Below are 21,741 nucleotides of genomic sequence, written 5' to 3' on the forward strand. Positions count from 1 at the left end.
AATTAAAAGTCGCCTCATCCCTGGTTTTCAACCATGAAACAGGAAACTAAGAATTAATTGTGAAGGGCCTTATCTCGCTAGTAATTTCCCTTTTTTTCGCTTTATTTTCATTCTTTCTCTCCTTTTTTCCCTTATTTCTCTCCTTCCTTTTGTACTTTTTTATCATTCTTTCTTTCCCTTTTTCTTTCTCTATCATTTTTTTTTCCTTTTCCTTTTTTGGTTTTTTTGTGTAGCTGTAGGCTTTCATGCGGCATGTTACCTAAAGTACTGATCATTGTAATTGACAATTTATTTCCTGCATTTTTTGTTTTAAAACATGTAGTACATATCCAAATTGTCAGTGACCATTGACCAAGCATTAGTATTATCAATCTTAATACATCATTTGAAGTGTTGTTACACTAAAATGATGGCTCAGCGGAACAAAGACGTATCTCCATAAGCTGCTGTATGTGATTTTGACATGTGTGATTTCACTTGAAGCACTGTGCATGTTGGAGCACACTTATGCATGTGAGGTGCAGACACTTGTAGTACATAGAGCAGCTAATGCTGTCTCTGCCACTTACTGACAGAAATATGGCATCTGGCCTCTGACCAGCTCTGGCCTGTGATAATATTTGCACTGGATGGAATGACATCCAGATGAAATACTTCAAAATATCATTTGTTGCTAAATTAATTTCAATAAATTAAACACCTGAGAAAGTTCCTGCAATCTTAATGGTTCTTAATCTTAGTCATGTGATATGACATGATATAATCACACACTTTAGCATGTGCGTGTATACTTGTATGCGCTATTTGAATCAATCGGAGATGCATAGCAACATCGATTCTAAGTCTAGAGGTAATTCCTTGTCAAATGTAGGATTTAATTGGATTAAAATTTGGTATAGGCCTACTTACGGTTAATATTTTTATTTGAAAGTGTTTAAGAATGAGAATAAAGGTAATTTTGTGCCTTTTAGACTAAAAAACATGTAACAATTGGGAAAATAAAGGGAAATTATCATGGAATGATGGCAGCAGCTATACATTGATGATAGTCCATTGCAAGGCATTGGAACTTATTACAGACAAGCTAATTGAAAATATGACACAACCCTGGTAGTAATATTTGCACTGGAATGACAAAGAATTGCCAAAAACTTTCATCCCAAATTGCGGACTAAGTCATCAAGAAATCACCAAATAATTGTAACCATTGGGTCTATGCAGAATAGGAATCGAAAGTGTAAAAAAAGGTTGCCTCAATATTTTGTAAAATGTTGGTTTTTCTGAAGTGAAAGTCTTCAAAAATGGCACAATTGGACTACCAAATTCAGGGCTTGGCAACATTTGAATGACAATTGTCTATTTATTCCAGTCTCATTTTATTACCAAGCAATCAAATAATCTGTTTCTAACCTCAATCAATATCAACATCACTAGAAAACACAGTTCATATGTATATTGACAAGTTTACCTCATAGTAGTCACTGGGTGTTATGTTTGGTCCCCAAGATGCAAAGTCCCATGTTATAGGATGATGTGTAGTGCTTGGACTTAGGGTTCTACAGTGATAAAGATGAGTTTAGTAATGCAGAGTTAGTGGGATCATAACTGGTGGGATGGAGTCTGTATATCCAGGGTCCTGACTTTGTATACTTAAAAATAATATTTTCATGGACAATTATTTTCATGAAAAATAAAATTGAAATATAGAAAGTCTCATTTTTAGTGTAAGATACATTTTGCATATTTTTAATTTTTTTTTGTGTAAATTTTTTTTAAGTAGGTATTCTCTATGAAGAAAAAAAAACAATATGAAATTTAAAATATACAAATGTAAAATTTAAAAATTAAAATTGGTAGCAAAAATGATTGATCTACAGCAAATGCTGCACACACATAAGATTTTATCTATTATGAATATCATTTAGGTCTAAGCAGTTTTTAGCAGGTTGCCAAATTATCCAAATCATTTAATTGGGCTACTTAGAACTTTCCTACAGTTTTTTTAAAATAAATCACATACATTTCCATGAAAGGGGAGGGGGGGTAACTTAATCGGGGGTTAAAGCCCTAACCCTATCAGAAACTCTAGCTCTTTATAATAAACCAAATTCTAATCCTAACCATATTACCCCAAATCCTAACCCTAAAAAGATAAATGACTTCACTCAGCACTCAGCAGTTGCATAAAAGCTTACAAAGCAATAAGGCCAAGTAAAATAAAAAACATGTTTCACGTCCGGGTTTTTGAAAAAAAGGAGGAAGAGGGGGCTTTTTATTTTTTATCGCAAAATCAGTGTAAATGCCCATAATTAGAGCTGTTTTAGCGTATACAATAATGTCTGGAAAAAGGAGGAGGCCTCTTTTTATTTGTTGTTCTGAGAGATAGGCCCCCTCTAACTATCACAAAACCTTATAAAAGTGTTTCTTGTATATTAGCAAGGCTATATAGAAAGCATCTCTACTTCTTAGACATATTTTTTAAAAGTTATAACTGAATTTCAAAAAATAAAATAAAATTGAAGAAACTTCAAAAAAGGAAGCGGGAGGGGACGTGAAACATGTTTTATTTTTTATTCGGCCTAAACATTCAATGCATATTAAAATGTACCATAGTTCTGTGTGGAACATAGAAAATTGGGCTGTTTGCAAGTCATTTGCTGCACTTGTTACCAGGTGGTAGCTGTACTTTGGGCTGAAAAGATTGTGGCAACTTTGATGACAAAGTCCAGAGATGGTTAATTTTGCAGGTATCAGGAAAAGAGCAGTCTTGAAAGAGTGCTCATGCATAATAATTGATTGAACATGGTACTCACTGATAACAGTATATTGTTTGAATAGTTATGAGTTGAAATGAGCAATTCCATTGGTCTTCCGCTCTGGACGCGGCAGTTGTATTTATGTTGTAATTCTGCCACAAGGTAAGAGAAATTGCATAGGCCTAGGATTTTAGCAAATAACCACAGTCTGTGGCCCCCAGGCTGTGACCCTTCATGGACCAGGACCCAGTGCAAAACATGAGGCCGGCCCAGATAGATGGTGCATGGAGCAAGTGCAGGGTCTTCCTTCCCTAGATCAGTACACTACTGAGCATTAGATAGACCTAATTTAGCAACTACCAAATCTGCTGTTTCTATCCTTACACAGTCTTATATATAGCTTTATAATTTATACCCAGAGAGGTGGATCTTCCACCAATGTGAGTGAATCGACTACTTGTCTCTTGTCTTGGACTGAGTGACTGAAATGGTTTTGTGAAATGAATGTCTTTTTACACATCAGTCCGTTTTTGAGAACAGTTATTTTTACCACATCAACCCTTCCCTAGCACAGAGCCGTGCTGATGATCTAAAGATATAACACTTCGCTCGCTAAAGGTATGTCACAGTTAGCGAAAAGGGCTAGTTCTACCCTTTCTCAGTAAACAGATACACAGAAGGCCTTACAACTTGTAGATGTTGACTATTACAATTAACCATGACATTTTCTTTTCTTCTCTTATTTTGCACAGAACGATGATGTATGTGTTAAAAGATAACCACACCTGAAACATCACCACCCAAGAGCCTGGAGATCAACCAGCAGAGTGCAAAGTTCAATTTTTCAACCTCTTCTGTTGTTGCCGTGTACCAGAGCGTATTTTTCTATAAAGCGCCAACAACCCACCATTCTTGATGCCACAAGTGGCCATGGAATTACCGACCAATCCCATGCACAATGGCTATCATCACCAAGCCATGATTGGTCACCTCAATATGTCCCCGACAGGGTCAAAGGTCAATGGTCATCATCCAGAGTCTCCATCAGGTATGAGATTTTTTGGTAGATGTTTGAAATGTATTGTAATTGCTGCTGTTTTTGTTGTTGTTGTTATTGTTATTGTTGTCGTCATAGTAACTGTCATCGTTGAAGATGAAATAGTTAATAGAACTAACTTGAGTACAAACTTGGAGAATGCATGCAACATCCCAAGTTGTTTACAACCAATTGTGCCCATGGGATATAGGCTATATATTTAACTCTAATGCTAAAAGTGTTTTTGGGAAAGGGAAAAAGAAACAAAATAGTAGAAAGAAGATGTGGTTCTCCCCCAGATTTTGACCCCACAACTCCTCTTGCACCAAGCACTCTATGGGCGACCGGTAGCCATGGATGTTTCACTGGGTCAGCCAATGAAAACTAAGGCCGGCGTCGACAGGTCCTCTGTCGGAATCCTGTCGACAAAGTGAATTATGTCAACATATCGACAGAACTTTGTCCATGGCGACATAGTGCTCAGGCAATGGCCCAGTAAAACTTCGTCAGGGAAGCTCATTTTCACTCTTATCTTTTACCTACTATTTTGCCAACTTTTCATGTTATTTGCCTTCAGGGGTCATACTTTTGGCAGTATTTACCTAGCTGGGGGGTTTACACCCCCCAGCTAGGTACTGTAATGCTCTCCGATTCTTCTTTCTTCTTCTTCTGGCAACAAACTTGAAATGCTTCTCCTCCTACATGTTACACCCTACAATTCACGTAACTTGCACATATGTACCGCCTATATCCAGTGCCCATATGGTGCAAACAGAATTGGGATCAAAGGTCATTAAAGGGGCATTTTCGGTATATAACCAAATATCTTCAAAATGCTTCTTCTGCCACATATTACATAGCAAAATGATGTCACTTACACATGTGCATCGGCTTTACCCAGTGCCCATACCTTGCACACAGAATTGGGGTCAAAGGTCATTAAGGGGGTAAAATCTTACAATTGCATTATCTGAACATCTGCAAGGAGTATGGGGCTCAAACTCGATACCATGAATCTCATGACCAGGGGAACATTTTGCGGGGGTCAGGTCAAAGGTCATGCAGAGGTCAAATTTTAGAAACGCATTTCCTGGACATCTGTATGGGGTACGGGGCTCAAACTTGGTGACAACAAACGTAATGATCAGGGGAACATGTTGGAACACTTTGCAGGGGTCAGGTCAAAGGTTATCTGGGGTCAAATCTTTATAACTTCATTTTCTGGATATCTGCAAGGGGTATGGGGCTCAAACTCAGTGACAACAAATCTCACGACCAGGGGAACATTTTGCAGGGGTCAGGTCAAAGGTCATGTAGAGGTCAAATTTTCTAAATGCATTTTCTGGACATCTGTTAGGGGTACGGGGCTCAAACTCCACAACAACAAACTTACTGACCTGGGGAACATTTTGGAACACGGTGCAAGGGTCATGTCAAAGGTCATCTGGGGTCAAATCGTAGAATTTCATTTTCTGGATATCTGTAAGAGGTACGGGGCTCAAACATGGTGACAACAAACCTCAAGACCAGGGGAACATTATGGAACATCATGCATAGGTCAGGTCAAAGGTCATCTGGGGTCAAATCTTAGAATTGAATTTTTTGGACATCTGTTAGGAGTATGGGACTCAAACTCGGTGAAAACAAACCCCATGACCAGGGGAGCATTTTTGGAACATTTTGTAGGGGTCAGATACCTCCACAACACCAACATGCCCCAGCTAGGTTTGTGGTCTATGACCACCATTTGCCACTAGTTTGCCTTGTTTTCCGGTGTAAATTGTACACTTTATCGCTATGTGCTCCCTATGAAGCCGGCCATCTTGAATTATGCTGAAATTGCCGATGGTGTTTCTAGATATTTTTAGGTTACAATTTTTAAAATATTCCTAAAATCATTAAAGAAAAAAAAAGTCCTAGTATTTTTTCGGAACCCAAATGTATGTCGACACACTGTCTACGTCCAGATACTATGTTGACAATAAAAAATGGTGCCGACGGCGGCCCTAACGAAAACATACATAAATATGAGTTATGGTGATTCCGTCACGTGGGAAGCATGTGGGCAATGCTTTGCTTTGTAAGATTTTGTAAGATTTTTTAGAATTAAATGTGAACAAACAAGATGCATGTTATTATCTTGATGCAGCAGTGAAAGAAAACGCATAATTGTGGTGATGTTGTCCAATCTTGTCCATAAAAAGTTAATTTAATGTAGTAAATTTATGATGATTTTGCATAAAACGCTTAGATCTCTATGTGACCTCACGGCTAATTCTTGAATGTTTTGGTTTGTTTAAGTAATCAAGCCAACTCCGTGAAATTATTGACTCTTGTTCGATTGAAAGCCCACAATTGAAAGATACGAAAACACTTCAAAAAACCATGTTGTGACATCGTTTGAAATCTGTAAACAAGCTCACCGCTATGTTACGATCATTGACTAAATTTAAAATAACCCTTGAAAGCTAGTTTGCGGACATCAACAACGATGATGTCAAAATAAATGTGATCGTTGTTATGGTGACAAATATATATATGTACTGAATCTTTGTTTTTTTATGACGAATATAGGGCTATTATTATTATTTTTCGACAAAACTAACTAAAATTAGCTTAGAAAGTACTTGTCTTTAATTATGTTGTTTGGATATTTGCTGTGGAGGTAGGTTGTTCTTAGGAAGATAAAAAGTATTTGGATGTACATGTACTTGGTGTACTGGCTTAGTACTGCACTTTGTGAGGAAGTTGAACTACTGCATGTTGGTTGAACAAACCAAAAGATCGATGACGTCCTATAAACGTAACTAGTTTTGTTTCTCAGCCGACCCCCTCCCTCCCTGCCAGAAACGTAATAATGAAATGTTGAAAATTTTGACATAATAATAATAATGACACATTCTTCAGACCGATGTTTTTGTACAAACGTAATCGAGTATTTTTACGCCCAACCCCCCTAAACGAAACTAGTTTCGTTTATAGGACGTCATCGATCTTTTGGTTTGTTCCCTTAGTACCTGTTCTGCACCTGAAGTTTGCTCATAGTTATGAAGAATTGTGTTACATAACATTAAGGACTGTTTCATTGATTCTACTAAAGAATGATTTTGCTGTTTGGATGGAGAATGTGTAATATATTATTCAAGATTGTTCAATCTGTTGTTTTAAGTGGAAATGCGTCTTTGGTAATAATCACTCAGGAACACTTATTACATGTAGTTCCTTTCAGATATCTTGATAACTCTAGTGTTTCTAGAATGTTAGAATTAAAATATTTGGTAATACACCTTTTCGGCTTATCCCAAAATCCTTTGTAAATAAAACCGAGAGTTTGTCATCACCGATGTGCACTTCATCACCCTTGACCATTCAAATGTGCGCACTAACAATGATAATCGACAATGACATATTCTCAGGTTTTTTCCCTTTTATTGAGTTTAAAAGGCTGTTGTGAATTATCAAAATGTTTTATCTATGATATATGATGACATACTCATTTTTCATAACACACAACCACAATTTCATCAAACTATAGTGAATTGATCAAATCAAGTTCTCAGAAATACTACATCAGAGTGGCCAAGATTTGGAAAGGGAGGTGAATTTTGTTTTAACCCCATGAGAACTACCTGCCGATTGGTCAAAAAGAAGTTTTCATTATCAATGCGACCAATCAGCAACATTGTTAGAATAATTTCATCGCACAAACAAATTGGGGTGAACTATTTGCAAAGCTCCATTTTGATTGGTGATTAAAGTTCAGATATCATGTAACTGACCAATCAGAGGCAATGTTACATCGGCAGGTAGTGCTCAGGGGGTTAAAGTGGAACTGTGGAAGACAAGATAAGAACTGATCCGGTTCAATGTAGTTGTTTCCAGTGCTTTGACAACAATGATGAGTTCATTGATAAAGTGTGACTTGATAGAACTTCTCAACAGTTTTGGATAAATGCCATCACAGCATTCATAGTAATCAAGAGCATCAAGAAAGAAAGCAAAGATGACGTACGTCTACTATCCAACTGACACACTTTGTCGAAATTGCTCATTATCGGAAACAAGCTCAACTTGAAATATGCCAGGATAAGAGGCTGGAGAGATTTTTTGAAAAGCTATAAGTATTTCCAAAGTGGATATCAGGATGTAGAGCAAGATTTGGCCTGAGTGTGCCCTGAATATGAAAGCTTGATTTGTTTGATTTGTTGTCAAAACTCTACTGAAAAAGTTTTGAATAAGATTCAACAGGTTTGGTAAGTTTAGGCTATTTTGACGGGAAGTTATCAAACCAATCGAAAACTTTTTTTGCTGACAGTTTTCTCAGTGTACCAATGATTTTCTCAAATCTTTGAAGTTATTATTCCACCACTCAGTTGATGGATGAGCACAGCAATATCAGTAAGATTTATTTAAAGGGGGTACTACACCCCTGGCCGATGTTGTGCCTATTTTTGCATTTTTCTCAAAAATTATAGCACATTGGTGACAAGTAAGATATGTATATTATAGGGGCAAGGACTATAACTGCTGCACTGAAAATTCAGCAACTCAAGGCAAGTAGTTATTGATTTATTGATCAAATATTGGTTTTCCCTCATTTTTGACTGTAACTCCACAACTGTTGTCATTGCTGAAATAAAATTTCCAGTACAGTAGTTGTAGTCCTTGCCCCTATAATATACATATCTTACTTGTCCTCAATGCGCTATAATTTTGAGTAAAAGGCAAAAACGGGCACAAAATTGGGCAGGGGTGTAGTAACCCCTTAACAAACAGCATTCAAATATTCTGCCGGTAAAGCTTGAATTTCTCAACCAACTATAACCAGTAATTTGTTTTTTATTTGATTTCAGATGATGTTGACCTGGATGCATTAGTGAATGGGATGAGTTCGTTTCCCTCGTATAACGATGAGCGCCCTCTATTAGAGAGCATGGAGAATCTTTCCAACATGCCCTCTCTGACAGACATTAAGAACACTTCAACGTGCAACTGCGGCACTGGGAAACGAACCAGTGACGGTAGCCATATTGGAAGAATGATACCAAAACCAAGACTAGATTGGGCGTGGCGGAGTAAATCGCTCTCTGTTGAGAAATCAGAGGATGATTCATCAAACTCTTCTTCTAGTGATTTAACGTTAAGTTCATCGTATCCTGAAAGGGGTTTTGGTGATAAATCAGTGGAAGACGTACCAGATCCGTTTCCAGACCTCGGTGGGAGCCCACCTGGTATTAAATGCGTAAGTTGACCTGTGAAAATTGTCTGTATTTGTGTGACCCATTCTGATCCACTTAGGCCAAAGTCGGAAATTTTGGAAATTGAGTTACTGCCATTACTAACTTGCTCAGTACCTACTTATGTTAATGTTTAATCCCCAGGTCTTTTGAATACTTGGTTGCAAAGTTATGAACCTTTTATATTTCCATATTCTTATGTTTTTTATTGTTTTTACTTCTCCCTTTTGCCCATATATCAGTTTATTGCTGACTTTAGCCTGATTGGATCAGATCTGGTCACTTTCTCTGTCTTTACTCTAGTCTCTTGTGCTGTTAAGTTGTGAAAGTCAATTTCACTTTTCTTTTGAAGTCGACTACCGCTCTCATCTTGGTAGTGTATATGATGTAAAAACCGTCAAAAATGTGCTAATCCTTAGTCGCAATCTGCATTTGATGTTGCAATTGAAGTTGACTTCTCTCCGTGTAAACAAGGTCTAATTTACACAAGTTTTGATTGGCAGGTTAGCTGTTGTGCTTTTTAAGGTACAAGTGTGAGTAAACTTGTAGAACCTATGCGTAAAGAATTGATCACGAATACCTGTCCAGTAAAGCGGCATTTTATGATTAAATCTTCACATACTTGAGTATCACACCCGGGGGGGGGGCACTCACATGTTCAGGTGGTACGGGTATGTGCGGCGGTCAAGGGTTCCTGTTTCAGGCTCTCCAGCAGTTCCTTAAGCCCCACATTTGGATCTGCTCCAGTTCTTTAAGCCTCAAACTCTGACAATTGTAGCCCTTTAAGCTCAAATTTGGAATTAATTTAGAAATTTTTAGCTCAACAGCCTATAATTTGGCCTTAATTTCAGTTCTTCAAGCCCCTATTTTGCCCGAAAATCAGTTCTTAGTTCCCAAGTTGAGTGCCCCCGGGTATCACACTCAATATGCAAGTTTAACAGATCTACATAATTACATCGACTGCTCAGTGGCAGAAGTGGGTAAGTGCAATAGCTGACATGTGTAGCTGCCACTGCCATGTGTAGATGAGTACAATATACTGTGTGTAAGTTCACAGGGCAGCTATTGTACTTACCCACTTACTTGCTCATCAAAACCAAAGTTGATTCCACTTGCAATTTTGATATTCTAAAGTGAATTGTAAAAATGAACCAGTTGGTTTTGACTAAAAAATATTTTAGAATTGTATATGATTAGCAAACTGATGTGGGTAAGTGCAATAGCTGACATGTGTAGCTGCCACTGCCATGTGTAGATGAGTACAATATACTGTGTGTAAGTTCACAGGGCAGCTATTGTACTTACCCACTTACTTGCTCATCAAAACCAAAGTTGATTCCACTTGCAATTTTGATATTCTAAAGTGAATTGTAAAAATGAACCAGTTGGTTTTGACTAAAAAATATTTTAGAATTGTATATGATTAGCAAACTGATGGAACTATTCACCCATGTATTTTGTCTTTTTAGGAGGATTCTTTCATTCGGCAGAAATTCAGAGATTTCAAGAAATTACATTTTGAAATTAATAGTAGTGATCATGGGGACATGAATTTAAAGCAGGTAAGCGAAGAAGATTATATACAATATAAGCAAGCCTTGAAATAAGCAGGCGCTGGGAGCAAATTTGCTCTTGTAAAGCTACCAAATGCTCCTGGTCTTTGTAAAATTTACATGAACCAGGAGCAATTTTCTAAAACAAATTGCTCCTGGTTTCAGTATTGCACTTGATGCAGCTGTGATGCTGTATTGTATTTGCAGAAAATGATTTACTTTTTGAAAATTGCTCCTGTTTTTTCAGAAATTGCTCCTGGTTCTTGTAAAAAACAGTGAACCAGGAGCAATGTTCAAAAGCAAATTGCTCCTGGTTCCAGTCCGCTTATTTCAAGGCTTGAATAGAAGAAATAAAAATTGCTGAAGTAAAATGTAGTATGTGCTAAATTTTATGCCAAATATATGAAAATTCAATTATGAAAAAAAAAAAAAAGCAACCCAATTATTTCAAATTTTTCGGTTTGTCGGAAAGGGCAATACAATATTTATAGGCCTACGATAGCAGATACTGATATGTTACTTTGGAGGGCAGAATGAAGCACCCACATTGGATTGGATTGGATTTGGGGAATTTCCGCCTATTATACAGGCGCACCACTGCTCAACAGTGTACTTTGAACATCTATCTATATCACCATTGAACATCTATCTATATCACCATTTCACAACATTACATTAACACAACTAATATACTACCAACACTGTATACACAACTACTACTGGTACTGCCCTGGGACCTAGGGAGGTGCAGGTAACAAGCCCGGGTTAAATCGAGCTGGGATGGAAAAGAACATGGGGGATCAGCGAAATTTACTGTCAGGGGCCTGAAATTACCAACTGTACTTTGAGTTCTTTGGGAGTGCCTAAAAGTAAAAGGCAGTAGCCGCTAACACTAAGCAAAGCAGGTACTGTCATTTCACTTTGGATGGCAGAAATACAGACTTTTGTTTTGCAATGTGGGGTGTATTATGCATTCTTGCTAACAAGACGTTCATTTAGATTTCAATGCGTGTGCAGGGGAAGGGCAGGAAGTTGTTTTAATTTCTTGCCCTTCGATGTAATTAGGCCTATGGCTTCAGCTTCAATAAGGATTCTGTGCGTAATCAAAAAACTAATTGAATAAATGTTTTCGGCAAAAACTAATGCCACAAAATGCTGTGTCATCGAGATGGGTACAAAATTCATCTAAGACAACATAATTTTGTCTTCACGGTAGGGACCCAGTTCTTAGCAACAACTATATGGTCAGAATCAGATTTTTGCCTGATCTTTCTGACTAGGAAAAACAATAGATTGACCATTAGCTCCAATTGGGCTCGAAATGTGGGGGGGGGGCAATCAACCTAAATTGTCAAAAAGTGACTGAAAATAACAAGAACCATGAGGTTAGCTCGAGATACTCTAGCTAAAATACAGGTTTACATTTACTATCTTACATTATCTTGCTGTATTTCAGCTAGAGCTCCAAACGACAAGCTTCCGGGTTTTTTGGAGAACAATACTGTTACGTAAGATGAAGAAGAAACCCGCCTCGAGCCCGCCCTACTCATTATTTCATTGTACTTATTGCAATTTGCCTCCACACATTACGTAATCAACACAAAGCTTTTGTGAGGATTAGTGATAAGAAATTGACAGTGGAGGATACGAAGGACACGCCGATTGTTAGTTGTCAATCATGAATTGCCGCAACGTATTAATATTTTACTGCATGGCATTCCGCAAAACACCAAGACAAATTATGCCGTATTTTTCCAAAGATCATCTCATATGAAGTAAGCTGAATGCGATCTGTACTTTTGTAACATTCCGATCGCTTTTGATCACCTATTATCGGCGAATTTGCTTGAAAACACGTGAGTTCATGTTGTGTAAACATAATTAGCATAGACACAAATGAAATTACGATGCAATACAATGCAATTTGAATGCGCAGCAGATCTATAGAAATAACGTTGCCCGGTTTTATGCAGAATTAGACCCTGTCTGCATGAGGTTGACAGATACTTTTGTACAACTAGAGATCAAAGTCTAAAATGTCTCAGCCTCAGATAGTGTCAGAGCCCTTTATGCTTGTGTGTAGCACACTGTGAATCACTATATGTTTTTTTTTTTTTACCTCTTTGTTTACTGGAAGAAAACAGAAGAAAAGGGGTCTGTTGGTCTGATCTTTCCATAAAGCAAACACTCATTTCTTCAGACAAGGCTTGACCAGATTTCTATTTTATGGTGTGAGATATGATGGGCAGATTTAATAAAGTTCTGAAATATTAACACCCTATGCCAGGTAGCGGTTCCCAACTTTTTTACAAGCATCCCAATTTGTGCCTGACTAATTTGTCACCTGAACTTTCTGCAGATATTCAGGTGTGGAGGATGGGTTAGACCAAAGTTAGCTACAAATGCAAGCAAATCACACACACTATGCATTGTTGCCTTATAAAATAAGATTAAACAGTATCTATAACAGTATCTATCTATAGTATTTATAATTGTATGAGGGCCTGCTTGGAAAGCAGTGCTTGACACTGAAGTGGAATTACCCTCAATAAAGAAAGATTATTATTATTATTATATAATAACTTGACCTGAAATTACTTCAACATGTTCAAAAGGTTTTACTGCTAAATTGCGCTTAGTCTGAGAAAATCTTGAATTCAGGTACACAATGCAGCTTTAGAAAATGTGATTCTTAGTTTGGGTTGTTAAATTTTCGTTAACCCTAACCCTACCTATGGTTTTTTTGCTATCGGAAGAAGAAACAAAAAAGTAGGGAAGGTGAAGAAAGAAGTCACTTGGTACCCCCGGGATTCGAACCCGGGACCCCTCGCATGCCACGCACATGATCACCGACATGTAGCTACCGAGGTTTGGCTGCCCCGGGCAGCAATTCCCTGGGTATATATGACTTAGGCTGATTGCGTCATCAAGTCACGTGGAATGCATGCACGCAGAGTGGTTTTAATAGTGTGCTTTAGTGAGACTCATTTGGGTTAGGGTTAATATCTACTATTATAATACTAGAGCATGATTTCATTGGTAAGTGTGTTTGCTCACGGAGCCTCACAACTCGTTTTCAAATGGCACATGACCCCCAAAAGGGTCACCACCCATAGTTTGGGAATCACTGTCTTTGGCCAAAGGAAAAAACAAGGGTCTGCACTTGATACCATCAAAGTCTCGCCCAAAACTCAGTATTTCGGTTGGTAAAATACGACAGCAAGTATATACTCAGTTCAATTCGATAGTCATGACAATTTGTTACTATATTTTTTTTTTTACAGGCTTCTATTAAAGTATACAGTGATGATGGCACTTGTAAACTATGTCCTATAGATCTGAGTCACACTGTACAAAATGTATGTAGTATGATGGTCAACAAAAACCACACCACGGACGATAAAAGCTGGGCTCTTGTCGAACAACTTCCAGATTTAGAATTAGGTAAGTGTAGACCGCTTCCTGATAGACGGTCTGTTTATCGCATTAAAAGAACTAGCTCACGCCAGAATCATGGGAGCTATATAGCTTCCGGCACGGGGGGACTCAAGTTTGGTTTTGGTAGGGACGTGCCGCTGAGAATTTGAAAGTGGACCCATAAATATACCAATTTTTCAAGAAATTTGGACCCATATAGCAAAAGTCAAAATTTTTGGCCGAATTTAACCCAAATTGTCTTAGTTTTTACAAATTTTCCCAAAATTTTGGGAAAATTTTGACAATTTTGGCTAGATTAAAGAAAAATTGGGCTATTTTCCGAAAAAATTGAGAAAATTTTGAAAAAAGGACCCATTCATATACCAAAATAGGCTTTGAAAAAGGAGTCATTGATATACCAAAAGGCTGAAAATGCTACCCATATTTTCGGCACGTCCCCGTATGGTCATTTGTACTGAGTACCCCCCCGGACCGCTTCCTGTATAGACGGTCTGTTTATCGCACTAAAAGAACTAGCTCACACCAGAATCATGGGAGCTTCCGGCAGGTGGGGGGACTCAAGTTTGGTTTGGGTAAGGATCGATGTGCCGCTGAGAATATGCCAATTTGCCAAGAAATTTTGACCCATCGCTATACCAAAAGTCGAAATTTTGGGCCAAATTTAATGCAAATTGCCAAAAGTTTTCACAACTTTTTCACAAATGTTTGGCAATATTTCTACAAATTTGGTTACAGTGAGGCAAAACTGGGCTATTTTTTGAAGGATAAAAAAAGACCTATCCATATACCAAAATTGGTCTAGAAGAAGAGTCATTGATAAGTCAAATGGCCGAAAATGCAACCAATGTTTGCGGCACATTCCCAAAATTCTAGGCACATGTATTTTCATGTGCATTGTTTTGTAACTGTAAGACAATCGTCTTACAGTTACACATTAAAAAATTTTAAAATATGATTCTCCAAGAAAACTAGTTTAAATGAAGTGAAACCTGTTTAAGAGTCTATTTTAAGGTTTCCTCTGTAATGAAGCAATTTACTACATATGTAGTCACCAACATAAAATCCACAGCCATGGAAATTATATTGTTTGTTTGCCGTAACATACATAAAAATATGATTGTCCGCCAACTGCAGCGGTAAAGGCTTAAACTCGTAATCTAGCTTGTAGTCATGGGTTCGAGTACTTGCAGCGTCATAGTATTATCATTAAAGATTATGCACTTAGCTAAGATTGCTTGTCTCACCCTACCCAGATGTAATGAGGAGCTGATGGGGATAATTACAATCTAAAGGTCCATTCATATTATGCTACAATTACTTTGCGGTGCATTGCGTTGCTGCACTGCATCGTACTGCATTGCGGTATCGCAATAAAGTTGAATACATTTTAATAAATAAATGCAACCAAGTTGCTTTGAGTTGCGGGAAAAGTAATTGATATATCGGGAATGCAATGCATCGCAACGCAAAGTGCAGCGTAGTACAAACGGACCTTAAGTGCTAAGAGGAGCTGCACTACGGTTGTGAGGCAAACATAAATCTAATGCAGGGCTGTGTTAACTCTCACAAATTTAGGCACTTTCTCACGCCAAGGTAGTAAAAGGTAGTAAAAACTCATGCATCTTCAAAATATTCTTGTTAGTCGTGTTTTTTGTCCCTATCCCCCTTTAACTTTGTCTCGCCAAGGAAGTAAAATATCACACATCATCTAAATATTATTGGTTGTGGTATTTTGTAGTCCCCATCTCCCCCCCCCCCACCCCCAGGCAGATCAACGATTAAAAGCTTTAGTTATTTCCATCTTGGTATGTTCGACAATATCTCACTCCAACCAATTCTAAAAAATTGATAGCCCTGTTCTAATGTATCACAGTGGCGGAGGAATACATCATTGAAGTGTGCTGGTACTGGGGGACTCTATTTGAAATCTACACCCCCTGTGTGGGAGATTAAGGCCATGTTTTCCACAGGGGGTGTATAGATTTCAACTGGAATAACCCATTACAATCGGGTAGAGGAAGTCCCGCTTTACCAGTTCGCCACAGAAGAACTGACGTACACCTATTACTTTGATGTCAGACAGAACAGAATTTACATGGATAAATTTTAACATTGACTAAACTTGAAGCAAAAGCAGGGCTTCCTCTTTAACATTGGAAAAATGAGTGGGTTTGTAGGCCTTTTAGTTGAGTTGACCAGGTTACAGCAAACAAGACCTTTTTATGACATAAGCAGGACGTCAGGTTGACCAAGAACCGATGCTATAAAGCAAGTCAAGTAGAAGCTCCCGTACACATTACATCTCGCAGACTCACACTGCTTATGGTCATTATTGTAATTGTCTGTTAAATATTGAACTTTTTACAGAACGGAGTATGGAGGATCATGAAGGAATACTGGGGGTGTTCAAGAGATGGCCCCTGTCGACCAGTAACAGATTTCATTTTAGGAAAGATTTTCGAAAGTATGAAATCTTTCAAAATCCAGGGGTGAGTAGAATTGTTTCAGCTTTTATCGACTTGAACAACAAACTGTTATACACACATTTTTTAGTATTTGTTGTTTAATGCTGTATGTGCTCAAAAACCACTGAACCAATACTAGGCTTCTTTGTACTCATTTTAATACATTTTTCATGCTGATTCCATGTTATTGAAAGTGTACAATTCTGAATTTTTTTGAATTTTAAAAGAAAATTCAAATTTATCGTCTGCAGTCGACACCTGCATGGAGGGTGTTAATCATGAAATGTTTTGTTTCATATTAAGTAAGGTGATGTACATGTACCAATAGATTCAAAATTGGATATTTTGTTTTGGTCAGTTTTTCAATTTGGGAAACACCTGTTTGAGAGACAACCTGAATTCAGGTTTTGATTTTTCTTCATATTTTGAGTACATCTGTCTGGTCTCTATTCTGGTTATAAGTGTACTTTTAACATCATTTCTAAATTCAATGCATGTATTTTAGTGAGATTGCCTCTTATAGTACCAAGGGTATGAAGGGACATATCATAATAATGTAAATAATAGATGTTAATTTGTGCTTCATCATTATAACACTACCACTATATCATGGGTAGTATTTCAGTATGGTGTGTTTTGGATTCCCCCGACCACTTGCATATTGTTATTTTAAATTGCTCAACACTAATCCTGAGTGAACAGACAACCACCTTTTGAATGCTAGCTTTGTTTTAATTTTGTTTTTTGTAATTTTGCAAGTTTTATTGCATATGCTATGGTATATTACAAAGACTAGGCAGCATCTTGGAATAAGTTGCCTGTTCTGTCTGCAAGCAAAAGAAATGAAATTCATGTTATGCATCTAAGCAAGCTGCTCATGAAATTGCCCTTTTGTTGAATGCTTGTTTTACATGTATACAATTTGTACTTGACATTTAAATCTTATCTTTGGCTAAATGAAGTAAAATCTTCCTGGAATTGAACGGTACGATAATATGTATCTCTTTCTGTTTGTGTATGCCACGAGAGAAATGGGCTAGTCATTCTAAAATCCATACAACCCCTATGGAAGACACAACCTTAATCCTCCATGCAGGGAGTGTGAATTTCAAACAGGGTTACCTGAATGGGTGACTCCATTTGAAATCTACACCCGTCTGTGTTGGAGATTAAGGTCATGTCTTCCATAGGGGGGTGATGGATCTCAACGGAATACCCAAATATAATAAAATTCATGTGATTCATCTCATGCGATTGCCCTTTTGTTTTGTGCTTGTGTAAGAAATATACATTTATGGAAGCGATACTTGACATTTATCACATCTTTGACAAGGGAAGTGAAGTCTTACTTGTACTGTTTTTATATTTGCGAGAAATGAATGAAATTCATGTTATTCATCTCGGCAAGCGGATGGTGAAATTGCCGTTTTATGCTGTGCTTGTTTTATGTAATCTATCTATGCTCGACATTTAAATCACAAATTTGGAAAACGGAAGGTTGGATTTTGTTTAATGCAAAGGTACAATATTGCATTTTTATAACTCTAGGCCTGCATCTTTTATTTGTCATCTGAGAGACAAAACTAAATGATCAATGTAAATTTATATTTGTCATCTGATCTGAGGGACAAAACTAAATGATCAAAGTCCTATGAATAAAACTTAGATTTGTTAGGGAAGGAGAGGTTAAAAATGCTGATTACGCTTCTGCTAAAGTGTGCTCTTAAAAAACAAGCAATTTTTGACAGGCTGAGAGGAGGATTCAATGTTTGACTTGCTGTTTGGAAATTATAATTATTGCACAGCCCCTAACCCTAAAACCTAAAATTTATATTCAATAACCCGAAAACCTACCCCACATCGTGACATATTGGGGTTGGTGACAGTTCACAAATCTTGCCAATTTCAGGTTTATCTCATATTTCTTCTCTTTCAGGTTGGATTTCACACTGATATTTCATACTGTGGCACCGCTCTTTCAATTCACTAATGAAAGTATTGCATTTTTTGCCTCATTCATTTCAGCAATTTTTTCCAGCCAGTATGACGGGAGATCAAGTGATGATGAAGGAGATAGCACAGCTAAGAAACCAAAACCACCATCATTAGTAAGTTGTTGGGGTGTGTGTGTGTAGGGGGTGGGGGTGGGGGAGTGTGTTTGTTTTCAACCTAGACATTTCACTCATAAAGTGCAGGTATGGGTTCCCTGTTGTAGGTGTAATACCAGGTTCACAATTTGGCTGTTATATATCGTATCTTATCACAATTTGTCAGTTAACAATTTTGAAAATGCGGAAGGGTTCAAAATTGGTAAATCGCAATAATGTGTGCAAAATGTGCAGGTTTTCAGTAGCTCTTTAACATAGATTCAGATCCAGATTGCCTTATTTAGGTTTATGGTTGTTTGCATTGTTAGTTATATTTTCTTTCTCTTGTTTATACTTCTTGCAGAACTTATTAGCCTCAACAGAAAGAATACCAGAGATTCAAGGATACCTGTATGCCAAAGAAGGACACAAACGCTCATGGAAGAAAATGTACTTTATATTACGAGAATCAGGCCTTTATTATTCAACTAAGGGCACTTCTAAGGTACGTGTTTCTGTGTGTCATCAGTTTTTGAAATGGCCAGTAAAAATTTGAAAGTGGACCGATAAATATACCACTTTTTCAAGAAATTTGGACCCATTGATATACCAAAATTCAAAATTTTCAGCCGAATTTAACCATTATTATGTTTTGATGGATCCAAGTTGTGATAATATTGGATCCAAAACATAATAATGATAAAATTGATGCTTTTACGCTAATATTTATTGGTCTCGCTATGAGTTTTAAAATATTGGACTCGACTACGCCTCGTCCAATATTTTAAAACTCATAGCTTCAACTTCAATAAATATGGGCTCAACCGATCCAATTTTATATCAAAATTGTCTTAGTTTTTACAAATTTTCCCCCAAATTAGGCAAAATTGGGCTATTTTCCGAAAAAATTTTGAAAAAAAGGACCCATTCATATACCAAAATTGGCGTAGAAAAAGGGGTCATTGATATACCAAAAGGCTGAAAATGATACCCATATTTGCGGCACGTCCCCGTATGGTCATTTGTACTAAGTACCCCCCTGGGGTGGCGATGGAAGTTCAAAACAATCCTGGATTGTGATTCTGTAGAATTGTAGATAGGGGAGGCTATTTACCTTTGATGGATACTTGTGTAATACCAGCATGGCACTTATGAAACAGGGGCTTAGAGAGCTGCCAACTAGCATTGATTTTTAAAAATGTGAAAATACCGTAAAAATGTTTTAGAAGGTATCTACTCGTTTTCTATATACTCAAACCTTTGCATCACATAATGGACCAGTGTTCTGTGTCGAAATGTGATGTGATCAAGCAAAATCAGTCGGAAGTCGGAAATATTGATTTTGAAATATAGCCAAATATAGGAAGTATTTCCTTTGGTTTCCTATTGTTTTGGAAACTCTTTAACTGCTCATATCTTTTAAATTGGATGTCCAAATTCAATGGGGTTTCCTGCAAAATGTAGCTTTGCAAATACGCTTTACAATCATTTAAGAAACTCAAAATTGAATATGTCTGACTTCAGACTGATTTGGTTTGATCACAGCTTACTTGATCATGTTTAACCCCCTGGACATCTAACAGCATTTCTGATTGGTGATAACTGGAAATGCTAATTCCAATTGCCAATGACTAGACTTGTAACTATTTATGGTCAAACTTGCATTTACAGATGATCTTATTAAGACCCTCCTTGATTGGTTCAAAATTGGACACAATATTCATTTTGACCAATCGGCAGGTAGTTCTCATTAATGACATTTATTTTTGTATTTGATGTGTCCATTAGGATCCCAGACATCTCCAGTTTTATGTGCAATTTAGTGACGTAAATATCTACCAAGCAACAAATGGAAAGAAAAAATATCACTCACCAACGGACTTCACATTCTGTACAAAGGTAAGATATATCATGCACCATTCACTAGGATACTCAATATGCTCATCTATCAAGGCACAGTTCTTTAACCCCAATACATTTGTACATTCATTGAATGACCTTTGAAAAGTTGTAATTTCGTAATTGACCACTTTGTTGCAGTTGGCGTCATTTGGCTCTGCTAACTCCAATTAAGCCGAAGTTAGCAAAGCGGAAAACTGAAAGCGAGGCTAAAAATGTTAATTACATACACACAATATGTTTCCATATTTTGAGTTGTATTGCTCCAGCAGTTTTGATATGAGAAGCAAAAACATGTATAACAATATCTCCTATGGTAGTACACACTTTCTGTTGTGGTTACTACAAATTGCCACATTTTTGTTAACACCATCTAAATGAAACATATCTTGGGTATCAACTGGGGGTATGAGAAAAATATAAGCTTTCTTTTGATACCAAAATCTTAGTTTTGATGCTAAAAATGGGGGATGAGGCTGTCGAACGGACACACCCCATAATCCTGGATAAATTATTTGAGTGTTGAAACAATGCTCTGCCATCATGCCCAGGGACCAGGGTGAACAAAAAGCCAGGTATGAATACCCTGATTGAAACAGTCACAAAATATGCTACAAAAATCTAAATTGATCTGGACCAGAAGTACAATATTCTACATTGATGTGGATTCAGTATCCTGTATGGACTGCCCAGTAATGCATAAACCCTATTAGCAAAACAAGGAAATGATATGATATTTTATTAGTGAGAAATGGACAAATTAAATCTACATAAATCTGGACCAGAAGTACAATATTCTACATTGATGTGGATTCAGTATCCTGTATGGACTGCCCAGTAATGCATAAACCCTATTAGCAAGACAAGGAAATGATATATTTTATTAGTGACAAATGGACAAATTAAATCTACATTAATCTGGACCAGAAGTACAATATTCCACATTGATGTGGATTCAGTATCTCGTATAGACTGGCCCATAGTAATGCATAAAACCTATTAGTAAGACAAGGAAATGATTTAGATTCTATTATTGAGAAATGGACAAATAAAATGAATGCGACATGATCTGATACACGAGAGCAATGCACTCAGGCCAGGTCAGAATTTTGAATTTTAAATGAAAACAAACAAGTTTATGGATTTCATTGTTTTTACTAAATAATAATTGATGGTAAAATTTTCCCACAGAGGCCACTTTTGTGATGTGCGCTCCAGATGGGATCGAGAATTAGATATTTTGGGCTTAGATGATCTAGAATTGGATATT

The 21,741-nt window shown here is 37.2% G+C and overlaps 1 protein-coding gene across 1 annotated transcript in view; it reads left to right on the plus strand.

Annotated features, from left to right (window-relative positions):
* LOC140162811 (growth factor receptor-bound protein 14-like) overlaps positions 1 to 21,741 on the plus strand; it is a 75,613-nt gene that overhangs the window by 43,702 nt on the left and 10,170 nt on the right. Inside the window, 9 exon segments of the mRNA XM_072186115.1 lie at positions 3,509 to 3,804; positions 8,646 to 9,034; positions 10,499 to 10,591; positions 13,867 to 14,026; positions 16,388 to 16,509; positions 18,511 to 18,540; positions 18,543 to 18,593; positions 18,937 to 19,077; positions 20,361 to 20,471. Coding sequence (XP_072042216.1) covers positions 3,672 to 3,804; positions 8,646 to 9,034; positions 10,499 to 10,591; positions 13,867 to 14,026; positions 16,388 to 16,509; positions 18,511 to 18,540; positions 18,543 to 18,593; positions 18,937 to 19,077; positions 20,361 to 20,471 — 1,230 coding nt within the window. The 5' untranslated portion in view covers positions 3,509 to 3,671.

This window comes from Amphiura filiformis, chromosome 10, assembly GCF_039555335.1.
Source record: "Amphiura filiformis chromosome 10, Afil_fr2py, whole genome shotgun sequence".
Classification (NCBI taxonomy): Eukaryota; Metazoa; Echinodermata; class Ophiuroidea; order Amphilepidida; family Amphiuridae; genus Amphiura; species Amphiura filiformis.